The sequence below is a fragment of the Colletotrichum chrysophilum genome (assembly GCF_026319265.1).
Source record: "Colletotrichum chrysophilum strain AFK26 chromosome Unknown scaffold_5, whole genome shotgun sequence".
In the NCBI taxonomy this organism is placed as follows: domain Eukaryota; kingdom Fungi; phylum Ascomycota; class Sordariomycetes; order Glomerellales; family Glomerellaceae; genus Colletotrichum; species Colletotrichum chrysophilum.
In genome coordinates, this window is record NW_026517292.1 from 227,307 (window position 1) to 241,893 (window position 14,587).

A 14,587-nucleotide genomic window follows, 5' to 3' on the forward strand; every position below is an offset into this window, starting at 1 on the left:
CCATAATGGAGATTGGCGAAATCATCAACACCAAACCCATCATCCTTCATCAACTCACTTCTCAAAGCACTGATCATCAGAGGACACTCGGATACATCAAACCACATGTGTTGGCACTCCACCCGTGCTGGTCTTCAAAAGCATGGAAAGCGCTCGACTAACCACCCTTGAAACTGATGATTTCAATGACAATGCGAAAAGATTGCAAAAAGAAATGCGTGTTCCGACACCGAGAATCGAACTCGGAGCTCTCCGGATCTTCAGATGCGAACTGATGAAAGCGGAGTATGTTAACCATTACACTATGCCGGATTGATGACTCGGGACGCAAACAATCATCTTAAGTAGGGTACCCCGCGATGCTCAATCGGGCATGGACATGATGGTGGAGGATGGGGGCTAGCAAGGGAGGACGCTATGGGGCTTTGTGGGTTCCATGGCCGTACATGGCCCCCAACGCGAATGCACCCGATAAGCTTACGGCGTGGGCTTCGGATCCGTAAGCAAATGATAGGAGGTGGGCCAGCGGCGTAAGTCGTCTGGGCTCTTTGATGGTATTTTTGTCGGGGAGAGTTGCCATCAGACTAGGGCTGAAAAGCCGCGGTGAGAGTTGCCTTGACTCGCGAGCGGGCTCTCTGTTGTGTTAGGGTGAACGACACCTTGAGGGCGTGAGCTGGATCGCTTGAGAGAGTAACACGGGATCGGGATCGGGATGAGCTTCCGCTGCCTTCATCGGACCCAAACTCTTAAAAAAACGCTGCCGGCATCCAAGTTGTTAGTCCTTTGGCTCTGTTTTTTAGTGAATAATGCTATAGTTCGATTGAGGACGACGTAGGCAGAGGAGACTACATGAGCGACAGTAAGCACGACGACGACGACGACGACGACGACGACGATGACGACGACGATGACGACGACGACAACGGCGGCGACAGCAATACCACTCTTGCTCGAAATAACTTGTCGTGTATGCACTCCTACCTAGAACGCATCAGCATCGAATACTACATCAACAAGAGCTGTTACGTGAGTATCACAATTTTGGTTGTCAGATTCGACAATAACAACATCCAAAATCACAAGTGAAGATGTACGTATGCACACTGTTAATATTTCAGATATGTACAAATATGGTATAATCCAAGCAACCACTCTAAAAACCAAAGGAGAACATTCCCGCACGAAAAAGGATCGCTGAAAAGGCATGTTTTGTAGTAAATCGGGTATCATGAAAGAACCCTTTCCGGTTTCCCGCTTCCGCGCCGCTGTTGTGCCACCCGACCTCGCGGTCATTCTGAATCATTTCTTCGTACTCCTCAAATTCAACGACTGCGTCAACTTTATGCTTTTTTGGGGAGAGTTTAAGCCTGGGCAGGCTTCACCCGGCTGAAGATCTCGCCGGCGGTGCGCTTGACGATACCACCGGTGACGGGGAGACTGGTGCACTGCTCGAGGAACAGATCAATCTCGCGAGCAGCCTGGCGACCTTCGTTGATACCCCTGCAGATTTGTTAGCTGACTGATCGAGACTGACCTGGATGCAGGACGAGATAAAACTTACCAGACGATAAGGGACTGGCCGCGACGGCAGTCACCAGCGGCGAAGACGCCGGGAATGTTGGTGCTGTACTTGCCGGGAGGAGTCTTGACGTTCTTGCGAGCGTCCTTCTCAATGTCGTCACCGAGGATGCGGGCCTCGGGGCCGAGGAAACCCATGGACAGGAGGACGAGGTCGGCAGGGAAGAACTGCTGAGAGCCATCGATCTTCTTCATGTCCCAACCACCAGAGGCGGAGCGAGTCCACTCAACGCGAATGGTGTTGATACCCTTGACCTTGCCAGAGCCGTCGTCGACGAACTCCTCAGACATGATGCAGTACTCACGGGGGTCCTTGCCCATGTGCTGCTTGACCTCAGTGTGGCCGTAGTCCACACGGTAGATGCGGGGCCATTGGGGCCACGGGTTGTCACGGGCACGCTCCGGGGGAGGCTGGGGCAGCAGCTCGAAGTTGATCACGGACTTGGCACCGTGGCGGACGGAGGTACCGATACAGTCGTTACCGGTGTCACCACCGCCGATGACGATGACGTCCTTGCCCTTGGCGGAGATGTAAGAGCCGTCGGCGAGCTCGGAGTCGAGGAGGGACTTGGTGTTCTTGTGAAGGAACTCCATGGCGTAGTGGATGCCCTCGAGCTCACGGCCCTTGATGGGGAGGTCACGGGCGACGGTGGCACCAGTGGCGATGACAACGGCGTCGTTCTCAGCCTTGAGGTCCATGAGCTGGATGTCCTCGCCGACAGCAACACCGCACTTGAAGTTGACGCCCTCGGCTGCCATGAAGTCGGTACGGCGCTTGACAATGCGCTTGTCAAGCTTCATGTTGGGAATACCGTACATGAGGAGACCACCGGGGCGGTCGGCACGCTCGTAGACGGTGACGGTGTGGCCGGCACGGTTCAGCTGGTCGGCAGCGGCCAGACCGGCGGGTCCGGAACCGATGATGGCAACCTTCTTGCCGGTGCGGACATCCGGAGGACGAGGAATCATCCAGCCCATCTCGAAACCACGGTCAATGATGGCGCACTCAATTGACTTGATACCAACGGGGTCCTCATTGATACCAAGGACACAGGCACCCTCGCAAGGAGCAGGGCAGACACGGCCAGTGAACTCGGGGAAGTTGTTGGTCATGAGAAGACGGTTGAGAGCGTCTTGCCATTGATTTTGAAAGACCAATTCGTTCCATTTGGGGATGATGTTAGAGATGGGGCAACCCGTCTCTGACTGGCAGAAGGGGACACCGCAGTCCATGCAACGAGCAGACTGGTACTTGAGCTCGTCCTCGTCGAGACGGGAGGAGAGCTCGGCCCAATCCTTGGTACGAGTCTTGGGGTTCCTGTACTTCTCAGCACGGCGCTGGTACTTCATGAAACCCTTGGTCTTGTCGAGGACCAGAGCGCGCTTCTTCTCGGCAGCGTTGTCGCCAATGGTCTCCTCGATGTCCTGGAGCTTAGCGGCCTTCTCCTCCTTCTTGGCGGGAACGCCAGAGATGACGGGAAGGTTGTACTCGGCACGCTTGGCCTCAGCGGCCTTGGCGGCCTCCTCAGCCAGGACACGCTTGTAGTCAACGGGCATGACCTTGACGAAGCGGGGCAGAGCGCGGTTGAAGTCGACCAAGATGCGGGCAGCAAGCTCGGATCCGGTGTAGTGGTGGTGGTCCTCAATGAGACCGCGCAGGTAGGCAATCTCAGTAGGCTCCTCGACGGCTTCGGCCTCAACCATCTCAGTGTTGAGCTTGGAAAGGAAGTCCTTGTGAATGTCGAGAACGTAGGCGATACCGCCAGACATACCGGCAGCGAAGTTGCGACCAGTGCTGCCAAGAATGACGATGCGGCCACCAGTCATGTACTCGCAACCATGGTCACCGACACCCTCGACAACGGCGGTGGCACCGGAGTTACGGACAGCGAAACGCTCAGCGGCAACACCGCGGAAGAAGCAGGTACCCTTGGTAGCACCGTACAAGCAGACATTACCGACAATGATATTCTCCTCGGCCTTGAAGACGGCAGAACGGGGAGGGTAGACGATCAAGCGACCGCCAGACAGGCCCTTACCGACGTAGTCGTTGGCATCACCCTCAAGCTCCAGAGTCACACCAGGAGCGAGGAACGCACCGAAGGACTGACCAGCGGAGCCCTTGATATTGACGTGAACGGTGTCCAGAGGCAGACCATCCTCGCCGTAGCGCTTGGAGATATGGTACGAGAGCGAGGTACCCATGGCACGGTCGGTGTTGACAATGTCACACTCGATTCTGGAAGGCAGGCCCTTGTCCAGAGTCAACTCGGCCTCCGAGATAAGTTTGTTGTCCAAGCGGACGTAGAGCTTGTGATCCTGCTTGCGAACGTTGAAGGTGGCAACACCCGGGCGGAGCTTGTGAGCGGGAGTCAGGAGCAGGGAGAGGTCGATGTTGGAGGTCTTCTTCGTGCGGAGGTCATCGCGAACCTTGAGAACCTCAACATGGCCAACCATCTCGTTGATGGTGCGGAAACCGAGCCTGGCCATGATAGCACGGAGCTCGTTGGCGACGTAGTAGAAGAAGTTGATGACGTGCTCGGGAGTACCGGTGAACTTCTTGCGAAGCTCAGGATCCTGGGTAGCAATACCGACAGGGCAGGAGTTCAGGTGGCACTTGCGCATGAAGATGCAGCCCATGGCGATCAAAGGAGTGGTGGCGAAGCCCCATTCCTCGGCACCGAGCAAGCAAGCCATGGCAACATCACGACCAGTGCGGAGCTGACCATCAGTCTGCACAACAACACGACCACGGAGGTCGTTGAGGACCAGAGTCTGATGAGTCTCAGCAAGACCAAGCTCCCAGGGAAGACCGGCGTACTTGATACCAGTCCAGCGGGAGGCACCGGTACCACCATCATGGCCGGAGATCAGGATGTGGTCGGCCTTGGCCTTGGCGACACCGGAGGCGACGATACCGACACCAACCTCGGAGACGAGCTTGACTGAGACACGAGAGCGAGGGCTGGAGCACTTGAGGTCGTAAATCAACTGCTTCAAGTCCTCAATGGAGTAAATGTCGTGGTGGGGAGGAGGAGAAATGAGACCGACACCAGGGGTGGAGTGACGAGTGCGAGCAATGGACTTGGACACCTTGTGTCCAGGAAGCTCACCACCCTCACCGGGCTTAGCTCCCTGGGCCATCTTGATCTGAAGCTCGTCAGAGTCGGCGAGGTAGGCAGAGGTGACACCGAAACGGCCAGAGGCGACCTGCTTGATGGCAGAGCGCATAGTGTCACCGTTGGCCAAGCGCTGAGAACGCTCAGGATCCTCACCACCCTCACCAGTGTTGGACTTGCCGCCGAGTCTGTTCATGGCAACAGCCAAGGTGGAGTGAGACTCCATGGAGATGGAGCCGTAAGACATGGCACCCGTGCAGAAGCGACGGACAATCTCGGTCCACGGCTCAACCTGCTCAATGGGGACGGGAGTGCAGTCTTCAAACTTGAAGTCAAGCATGCCACGGAGGGTGCAAGCCTTGATCTGCTCGTACTGGGACTTGGAGTAGGCCTCGTAGGACTTGTCGTTCTTGGTGCGAACGGCATCCTGGATGTTGGCAATGCAGGTAGGGTCGTTCATGTGAGCCTCACCACCGTCACGCCAGTGGTATTCGCCAGACTCAGGGAGACCAGAGACACCAACGGTGTAGCGAGAGGGGAAACCACGCTCGTGGAAGCGGAAACCATCCTCAGCAATGAGCTCAAAAGTGGAGCCCTGGATACGGGAAGCAGTGCCCTTGAAGCAGCGCTCAATGACTGTCTCGTCGAGACCGAGAGCCTCGAAAATCTGAGCACCCTTGTAAGAAGCGAGGGTGGAGATACCCATCTTACTCATGACCTTGAGGATACCACCATCGCAAGAGTGCTTGTAGTTGTGGATGAGAGCCTCATCAGAGAGCTTCTTCTTAATAAGCTTCTCGCGGTTCAGCTTAAGAATGCACTCCATGGCCAGGTACGGGTTGACAGCATCGGCACCGTAACCGAGAAGGACACACATGTGGTGCACCTCACGAGCTTCGGCAGTCTCGACGACAATCGCAGCCATGGAACGCCACTTGTTGCTGACCAGGTGATGGTGGACCATACCAGAGGCAAGAAGGGCGGAGACGGGGATGCGGTCCTTGGAGGTGGCGCGGTCAGAGAGGACAATGATGCGGTCCTTGTTCTCGATGGCTGCGGTGGTCTCGTTGCAAATGTAGTCGAGGTGGCGCAGGTAACCCTCAGTGCCCTCGCTCTTGGGGAAGGTCAGGTCGATGACCTTGACAGTCCACTCGGGGTGGATGCTGGCCATGTTCTTGAGCGAGTTGAACTCGGGGATGGAGAGAATGGGGCTGGGCAGAAGGAGACGGCCGCACTGAGAGCTGTCCATCTCAAGGAGGTTGCCCTGAGGACCAACGTAGCACTCCAGAGACATGACGATCGACTCACGGATGGGGTCAATTGGAGGGTTGGTGACCTGGGCGAAGAGCTGACGGAAGTACTCGTACAGAAGGCGAGGAGCCTGAGACAAGCAGGCCAGAGGGGCATCGTTACCCATGGATCCAAGGGCTTCCTTCTCGTCAGAAGCCATAGGAGCCAGCAACAAGCTCACCTGCTCGTGAGTGTAACCGAAGGCCAGGAGAAGAGGATCCTCCTGCAGACGCGTAGCGTCGGGCTTGGCCGCAACATCCACGGTCTGGCCCACAATCTCGAGAACCTTGGGCAAGGTGATGAGCTCCTGGTCAATCCAGGCGCGGAAGTCTTGGCGGCTGGAAACAGCCTCCTTGAGCTCCTTGTCGTCGATGATGCGACCGGCAAGAGTGTCAACGAGAAGCATACGACCGGGCTGGAGGCGACCCTTCTGAATGACCTTCTCAGGCTCGACGGGGATAGTGCCGACCTCAGAGGCGCAAATGATGCGGTCGTCGTCCATGACGTAGAAACGGCAAGGACGAAGACCGTTACGGTCGAGGTTGGCACCGCAGTAACGGCCGTCGGCGAAGGTGAAGAGCGCGGGACCGTCCCAAGGCTCCATTTGGCAAGCAGCCCACTCGTAGAAAGCAGCCTTCTTGGGGTCCATGTGGGTGTTGCCTTGCCAAGCCTCGGGAACCATGAGCATGACAGCCTCAGGGAGGGACAGAACACCGTTGATGGTCAGGAGTTCCAAAACGTTGTCGAAAGCAGCGGAATCGGAGCCGCCGTCCTCAACAATGGGGTAGAGCCCCTCGAGCTCCTCGCGGAAAATGTCAGACTGCATGACACCCTCACGAGCTCTCATCCAGTTCTTGTTACCACGAAGGGTGTTGATCTCACCGTTGTGGGCAGCCCATCTCAAAGGCTGAGCACGATCCCATGAGGGGAAAGTGTTGGTCGAGAAACGAGAGTGGACAAGGGCAAAGTGAGCCTCGTAGTCGGCGTTGACCAGATCATAGTAGTACTGGTAGACCTGGACGGGGGCCAGCTGTCCCTTGTAAACAATGTTCTTGTTGGAGAGGGAGCAGAGGTAAAACCAGTTCTGGAGACCGATAGTGTGGGTGGCTCGCTTTCTGAGGACATACAATTGTCTTTCGAATAGTCTGTCATCAAATTGCTCGGGGTCGGTGTTCGCGGGAGCGTTGCCCTCGCCGTAGGCGGAGGTCAAGACGACGAAGGGCTGCATGATAATGGGCTCACGAGACTTGGCAGCAGGGCCAAGCAGAGTCGAGTCAACGGGAGGCCTTCGCCATCCCAAGACACGCAGGCCTAACGATTCGGCAATATCTTCCAACTGCCTCTTGGACTCTTGCAGAGTCTCCTCGTCTGGCTTAAAGAACAGGTTTCCCGTAGCATATTGTCCCAGAGGGGGCAGCTTAATGCCCTCCTCCTTTTCAAAGTTCTTGATGAAGAACCTGTGGGGGATCGAAGTCATGACGCCAGCGCCATCACCGTCTCGTGCATCAGATCCCACAGCACCTCTGTGGGTCATGTTGCAAAGCAGGTTGCGCGCTGTAGGAACGGTTAGCTGGAAATTCTGGGGATGTCTGAAGCGTCAAGCTTACCATCGCTGACGATCTTGTGGCTAGGCTTGCCCTTGATGTGGCTGCAGAAGGTCAGCTGCAACGTTCCAAGAAAGTCAGTAGTCATGACCATGAACATACCAAGCAAAGCCGACACCGCATGCATCTTTTTCTAAGCTCGGATCATACAATCCTCTGCAATCTCGTGTCAGTCTCTATCCAAGTTGTACCTCGAGTGGTCGCACATACTGCTTCACCGGCAGAGCACCCGCCCATGAGTCGTTGTTCTCTGTCTGATACTCATAGGGAGTGTATTGCTCTTTTTCAGATTCGATGTGGATTTGTCGGTCGTCGAAATCCTCGGGCAGGCCCATGCTAGGCGAGGATTCGAGCCTGTGTATCAATGAAAAGGCTGGTATAGGTCGGCGAGGGAGCGACTATTCCAGTCGTCGGCAGGCGATCGGCAGGAGCAGAGGCTCGGTTACTGATCTGTTCAAAGCAGCGAACGCAAGTCAGCAAGGTGAAAAACGAAGTCGACACTTTTGGTAAGCTCGAAGAGACGAAGTGAAGGGCAATATCCGATGCTGAGCAGGAGGATCGCACAGAGGAAGCGAAAAGACGTTCGCGTGTGCGAGAGACAGAGGTAGGTAGCAGACAGCCAATGCGATTGCTTGACAGAGATTTTGGCGACAGAGAAGGGTGATGGCGGAGGGTAATGTTGGAGAGATCGAATGCGGGGTGATTTCTTTCAATTAAGCTCAAGCTGATCCAGGGACGCACGGTGAAAGATAGAAGTCGGGTTTTTTTTTTTCTGAGTAGCGGAAACTCTACTCTCGAACCGGCGTTTGTGCAACGTCTCCCGAGAAGAGGCAGCTCCGGGTCATGAGGGTGCCTGTAATGGTGCTAGTCGATATCGCCGTAAGCTCAGGGCTTCCGGACGGAATTTCCGACGGACGCAAGGCAGAAGCAGCAAGTCGCACTTGTACCCAAGCAAGCAGACAATGGCCTCAGGAATGACGGCGCCAGCAGCAAGCAGCGGGAGCAAGCATCGAAGCATTGTTGATATGCAAGCCGGACCAGGATTGAGGGGGAGGGGCAAGCTCCAGAGCAAGCCACAATCAGCAGCATCCGCAAGACAACTCAGCTCAGACAAGGTCGCAGAGCAGAGGAGAGCAGGCAAAGCTGCGCATCCCTACACTGGACCAGGCCGACTGCAGCAGACTGCATAGAGACATTGGGATGATTGCAGAATGCAGACCGCGGTGCCGACCGGGCCCCGCGGCGCTCATGAGCCAGTGGCCAATGGCAGGCGGGCTAATGGGAAAAAGGAGTGTGCGGCTAACGATGCGTGACGCCAGTGCCCGTCTATCAGAGACGGACAAGCATCGCACACACCCGACAGGCGACACACCCAAATTGCCATGCCCATGGAGCTGCGCTAGCTGCGTGCTAGGCCGCCACCGGCCGACTGCCCCTCCAAGAATTTTTTTCTCTCTCCTTTGGTGTTGTTTTGGCTTCGGCTGATAGGCGACTGCAAGCTCCATTCCCGCGGTGACCTTACATCACTGCCACAGGGATTGCGACCAGGGGTCGACGTCTGGACCTGGGGGTGTGTGGGGTCGTCTCGCAGTCGCAAGCGCAAGCCCCCCCCCCAAAAAGAGCATGTGGAAACAGGCGCCGCGCAGAAAAGTGCAGACGGAGATGCCCAAACCGATGGGGATGGCACGCGATTGGGATTGCTGCTATCTGATTGCCATGGCTGGAGTGGGTGCTGCCGATGTTGCTGCCGCTGTTGCTGTTGCTGTTGTTGCTGCTGCTTGCGCGGGACTGTTGGGCATCGCTGTGTAAACCGCCGTTTTCGTCTCGGGAGCTGTGTCTCTGTGGAACTCTATGTCTTGGTCCTAGGTCCTATGCCGTGTGTCTCTGTCTCTGTCGTCGTTCTCTCCGAATCTGTCTGTCTGTCTGTGTGGTGTCTCCTCTCTGGCATCGTTTTCTTGCTCTACGCGACCTTCGGTGCTGGTTTATTCGACCGATTGTGTTTGTGTGTTTGAAGGGCAGGTAGGATGAACGTGGAAGTGGCATGGAAACGGGCTCGGATATCAAGGCTGGGCTTGAGTTCCGCGTGTCTATCTGTGAGCACTTATCACTTACCGGCGAGCGTTGTGTATTTGAAAGGACCAAATGGTCAAGCTGGATGCGCAATGGTATCGAGAGGGTTTATTTTACTACCGTCGAGGCACCGCGCGAGAGGAATGGGAGGGCGAAAGAGAGAGGAAAGGAGGGCAGAGGTGGGAGGAGGGAAAAGAGCAACCTTTTATGAAAGGGACGGTCCTAGCCCAAGAGGTTGTGTGTGAGTGCAAGGTGGGATGGACAGAACAGGAGTTGATGGAGTCCTGAGTCGGCGCTGGCAACGCTGGGTCCAAGCCGGGGGTGGTTGGACTGGACGGGAGGGGAGCGGATTGGAAAGGGAAGGACTCTCACTCGCCAGCGGCCACCCGACGAAGACCACAAGGGATCACAGACCAGACGGAGCTAAGGTAAATTGGATGAATAAGACGGTTGTCGATGGAGACAATGGGTGGACACTGTCGATTCTGGAGCCTGGCGAGCGGAGGCACAGAGTGAGCACGAGAAAGAGGGAAAGAGAGAGCGAGAGCAAGATGCGGACTAAGAGCCGAGCCACGGGTGAGGCGCCGAACAAGAACGACAACACCCGGCAAAGAGTAGGCCATTTCTCGGGATATTGGATACCAATTTTTTTTTTTCTTCAACCCAGCGCAAGATGGCTATTGGGGGGGTTAATTCGGAATCGGAATGGGCCGTGGCAATGCAAACCGAACTGGTCCGCTGCTGCAAGTAGACTGAGAGGACTCTAGAGGCGTAGTGCAACGGAACGTCCGCTCCTGGAGTGTCCATATACCTCATCCCCTCCCAATTTGCGGTGCAGACGAGACGAGACGGAAGATGGAGCCAGCACAGGCTCATGCTTTCTACTGAGTGTGCCAGTGTAGATATGCTGCGGCTTTCGTTTTCGCTGGATACTGGCAAGAGGGGCCGAAATGGTGGGCAGTGGGGGTTTGCAGCGTGCGTGGGTGGCATGGAAACGGTACGTATCTTCTGCAGAATGCTGCGAAAGCGACAGAGATGGGACGGGATGGGATGGGGGGAGGGGGACTGAAGGGTGTGGTACGTACACGCTGGGTAAGGCTCCGTGGACGGCGCTTGACGTCTGTGCGCTGCAGCTGCTGTGGTGCTGTTCCTCCCACTCGGGCGAGTCGGTCTTTCTCTGATTCACTCTCCTCCAGACTGCCGCGTCGGTGGGGACGGAGCCAGCCAATCAGCCATGGGCTCAATCCAACAGCATCGTCTCTCATTGGTGGGGTCCAAACAGCATCTCTGACTCTTCCTCTCCGCCCCGCCTCCGGTCGGTGGCTGCGTCGCTTCCATCTTCAATGCTCCGTTTTTCGGTCCATGTCTCTTCGGTGGGCTGTTCCACTCTCTTCGCTCCCCTGCCTCTGATGTTGCCATTTTTGCCCATGTTACCCTGCTAGCTTTCCCTGTCTGCCATGGACTGCCCAGACAATCCAGGGCTGCTGAACTGCCACCCTGCAATGAACCTTGGAATTTCTCCCTCTCGAGTGGCCTGTCCATGGCGAGGACGGCCTGCAGGTGGACCGTCCAGCGCACGATTTGCCCCTCCATGGTGCTGTTCGGCGCTGTGCAGTGCTGAGGAAAGAGGAGGAGGACACTACTGTTAACCACATGCCAGAAAACAGCGCACATCGGCTGGGAGGCGCTCTTCATCGACACGAAGCAAGCATCACACCTCTGCCCATCATCCCGCAGATGCCCTACTACCTTACGTCTGTACTGCGTACGCAGCACACGTACCGCCGTATTGGACGCAGCAACAACCTGCACGCCGGGATGCTCTTGCTTCCCTCCTTCTCAAAGGTTCAGACTCTTGCCGCGGATGGCTAGGAACAGAACGACACCACACATACCGGTGCACCACCATTCAGCATACATTCTGCTCATCTCCGGCCACGTCAACCTCGATCGACTTTCCTCCGCGTCGACTCACCCATCATCTATTGGCCGACAATATCCACTCGTTCGATTCGACTTACCATCTTCGCCATGTCTTACCCTCTCTGTCGATGCTCTCCTCTCCAACAATACACGAGTTCCGAAAACCTTCGTCCCCAGACGCCTCCATAGACAACACGTCTCGGTAATTTGTGTCCCCATGCGCCGCAACAACGTCCCCAACCACAAATGGCTCACCCACCACAACGGACGTGCCAACGTTGCTCTGCGGGGTCCAACCCTGACCGTTTGAGGTTCCCTCACGCCGTGCTACGTACCAGTCTCGCAGCGCTTGGCCCCATATTCTACTACTCCCCTTTTTCTCATTAGTTGAACGACACGGGGCCTAACCGCAACCACGAGGCATAACACCAGCACAACACTGACTGCCTGACGTACTACCTCGCCGCCTCGTCTGGGGGAACATGGATGTTGTCCGCAACGCGCCCAATCCCGCCAGGTCGATGTTGCTAGACTCGTCTTGCAATAATGCCCGATCCACAGCCAGCCCCTAGACCGACAGTCGTTTCTTCTGATTCTGCTCCGTTTTGCGACGTCGTCCGCACCGGCACTGTACACTGGACTCGGCACATAGTATCTTTCGGGAGCCATTTCGCCTCCTCACGTCGCCGCCTGCCCTCCGAGACTCCGTCGCCATTGGAGACGTCGCCAATTCAAATCAGCAAGAAAAGATCTGTCACTTGCTAGCAATTCCCACAGCCGCTCGCTAGGGTCCTTAATGGGCGGTTATGCCGTTTTCTTTCCCTGGTCTTCGTTTACCCGCGGGCCGCCGGCGGCTTGGTTCGACAACTCGACAGGTCGAGCTAGTGGTAAATCAGCTAGACCGCATTGTCTGCCATCTCAGCCGTCGACACGAGGAATAATTCTGACCGCGTGTTTTGGCAGTGGCTAAGATTTCCCGTGGGCTGATGCTGAAGGTCGAGACAACCAACGCCCAGCTCGTTCCTACCGTCCTCTTCAGTCGACTTTCAAACTACGTACAATTCGCACAATTCTGTTCGTGACCGCCAGCAACCTGGCTTTTGGCTACGCATGCCAAGGGTCTACCGATTTAGCCAGCCTCTCGCGTTCTTCCCCGGCGGCAGAGCAATTGCCTGATAATCTTCGTTTGGTGTCCCCAGGCGAGCTGTCTTCCAGTCGAGTGTTGTTTGCGACAATAACTTGGTGTAAAAGAAATTCAGCAGAGAAACCCAGCGCTTCGGCCAAATCCAGCGACAGAGATGCACCCCACACACCGCATGCAGGCTAAGCAGGGGGCACCCAGTTGACCTACGCATCTTGCGAAACTGAATAGCTGAAAGGTTAATGTCATCGACGAGCAAGCTTTCGGCATCGGCCAATCACCTTGATGCATTTCAAAGAGGCCTTGGCCGATGTCGCCTCCGCTTGGGGGCCCCTGACAGGCCGCAGTAACCCCCCAAGAAATTGGACCCGGACCCTTACCAGGGCGAATCCAGCACCGATGCGGGTGATTTGGGGGATGGAGTTTGGGGATACGGGGTGAGGGTGTACACTACAACATCGTTCATCTACAAGTGCGCTTGCACATGCTACTGCTGCTGGGGGGCGCGTTGATGCCGAAAGCTTTGCCTAGTGTGTACGACTAGGGTCCTTCAATCCATCTCTCGCGGGTGCGTACGCCATTTGGCGGTGGTGGCGGCAGCAGGCTCAAGGCACCAAGCAACGTCCGATAATCTCAGTCCGTTGCGTCATGGAACGACAAGAATGCATGTCCCGATTTCACTCCGAAGATCAAGCGCGAATTAGAATGGATGGTGTTTATCCTCTGCCTATCACCCCCTCCGATCTACGGAAGTTGGTGGTGTCGATGGCTGGGCGGCGGCAGAGGCCGACGGGAAATCAGGGGACCGGTCAGCAGCGCAACCTCTCACATTTCTCAAAAGCGCCGGAGGCGTTATCAATCATGGGTAGTGGCGGGAATGTACGGACAAAAGCTCTGACAGAGACAAGCCTGCGCTGCTCGTCAGAAAAGCAGCGTTGCGCGTGGCCCAGAAGAGCGAGATTCCCGATGAGATGCATCACAAATGCAAACAATACGGGTTCAATGGGAAGGCTGGCCAATGGCGGGCAGCACCGAGCACATGCGTCAAGGGCAGCACGAAGGGAAGGCTTGCTGTAATAAGATGAGATGGATGGAGGGAACGTATTCTTTTGCCGCACAGAGTGACATACGGATAAGGCGACAAGTCTCTTCGTCGTCCGGCATATCCAGCCCAAGGAAACGAAGTTGGCGCGTGACCGGACTGCAGTGCAGCATCGAGAGATGTTGTCGCCCAGAGCAGAAAGGGTCGCTGTCAAAAAATCGACAACGTGAAATTGGAGAAGCCGGCCAATCACAATGGTAGCCGCATCTTCAACCGTCTTATCTCGGCCCAACCACGACGGCGACTTGTTGCATCTGCATCTGAGCTACAGCGAAGCTAGGCATCCCCTAGTCTCACCCATGCTAAATGCAACCCCGCCGGCCGGAGGCGTTCGAGATCTCACAGCTCCCTGCTGGTGTGACCCCTGCTGGCGTCTACGCACAGACGTTTCTCGCTCTTGGCTATTGGAGCTGGAGGGGAGGAGAGGAGAGGAGAGGGGCCTTTCTCGTCCCAGGGAATCAAACGCTTAGCCTGCCGAAGACGAGAGGCACAGGCATGGACGGCACAGCTGCCAGACGAGAGACTCACGCCTCGGTGATGAACCGCCTGGGCGCCACGCAGTTCCTACGTCACAGATGCTGTCGAGGTGCATAAGCCGAATGCCTGTCAGAACGCGCACCCGGAAAGGCATTTTCCGACCCTGATAAATTTTGAACTCGGGGAGGCAGTTAGGGTTTCCCAGATCATCCCTCGCAGCAAGCACGTGTTAGCATCCTGGATCTGGATGGACGCATATGTAAATGTGCCCAATATGCTGGGA

The 14,587-nt window shown here is 56.2% G+C and overlaps 1 protein-coding gene and 1 non-coding gene across 2 annotated transcripts; both read right to left on the reverse strand.

Annotated features, from left to right (window-relative positions):
• Nucleotides 1-221: 221 nt before the first annotated feature.
• Nucleotides 222-312, reverse strand: COL26b_001170. Its single transcript has one exon. It is a non-coding gene; the product is annotated as a tRNA-Glu (tRNA).
• Nucleotides 313-1,361: 1,049 nt separating this feature from the next.
• Nucleotides 1,362-7,926, reverse strand: GLT1 (glutamate synthase [NADH]; the record flags this gene model as incomplete). The annotated part of the gene is made up of 4 exons (XM_053174128.1): nt 1,362-1,500; nt 1,562-7,541; nt 7,595-7,635; nt 7,802-7,926. The coding sequence occupies 4 exons, from the start codon at nt 7,924-7,926 to the stop codon at nt 1,362-1,364; spliced, it is 6,285 nt and encodes a 2,094-aa protein (XP_053041838.1).
• Nucleotides 7,927-14,587: the final 6,661 nt, after the last annotated feature.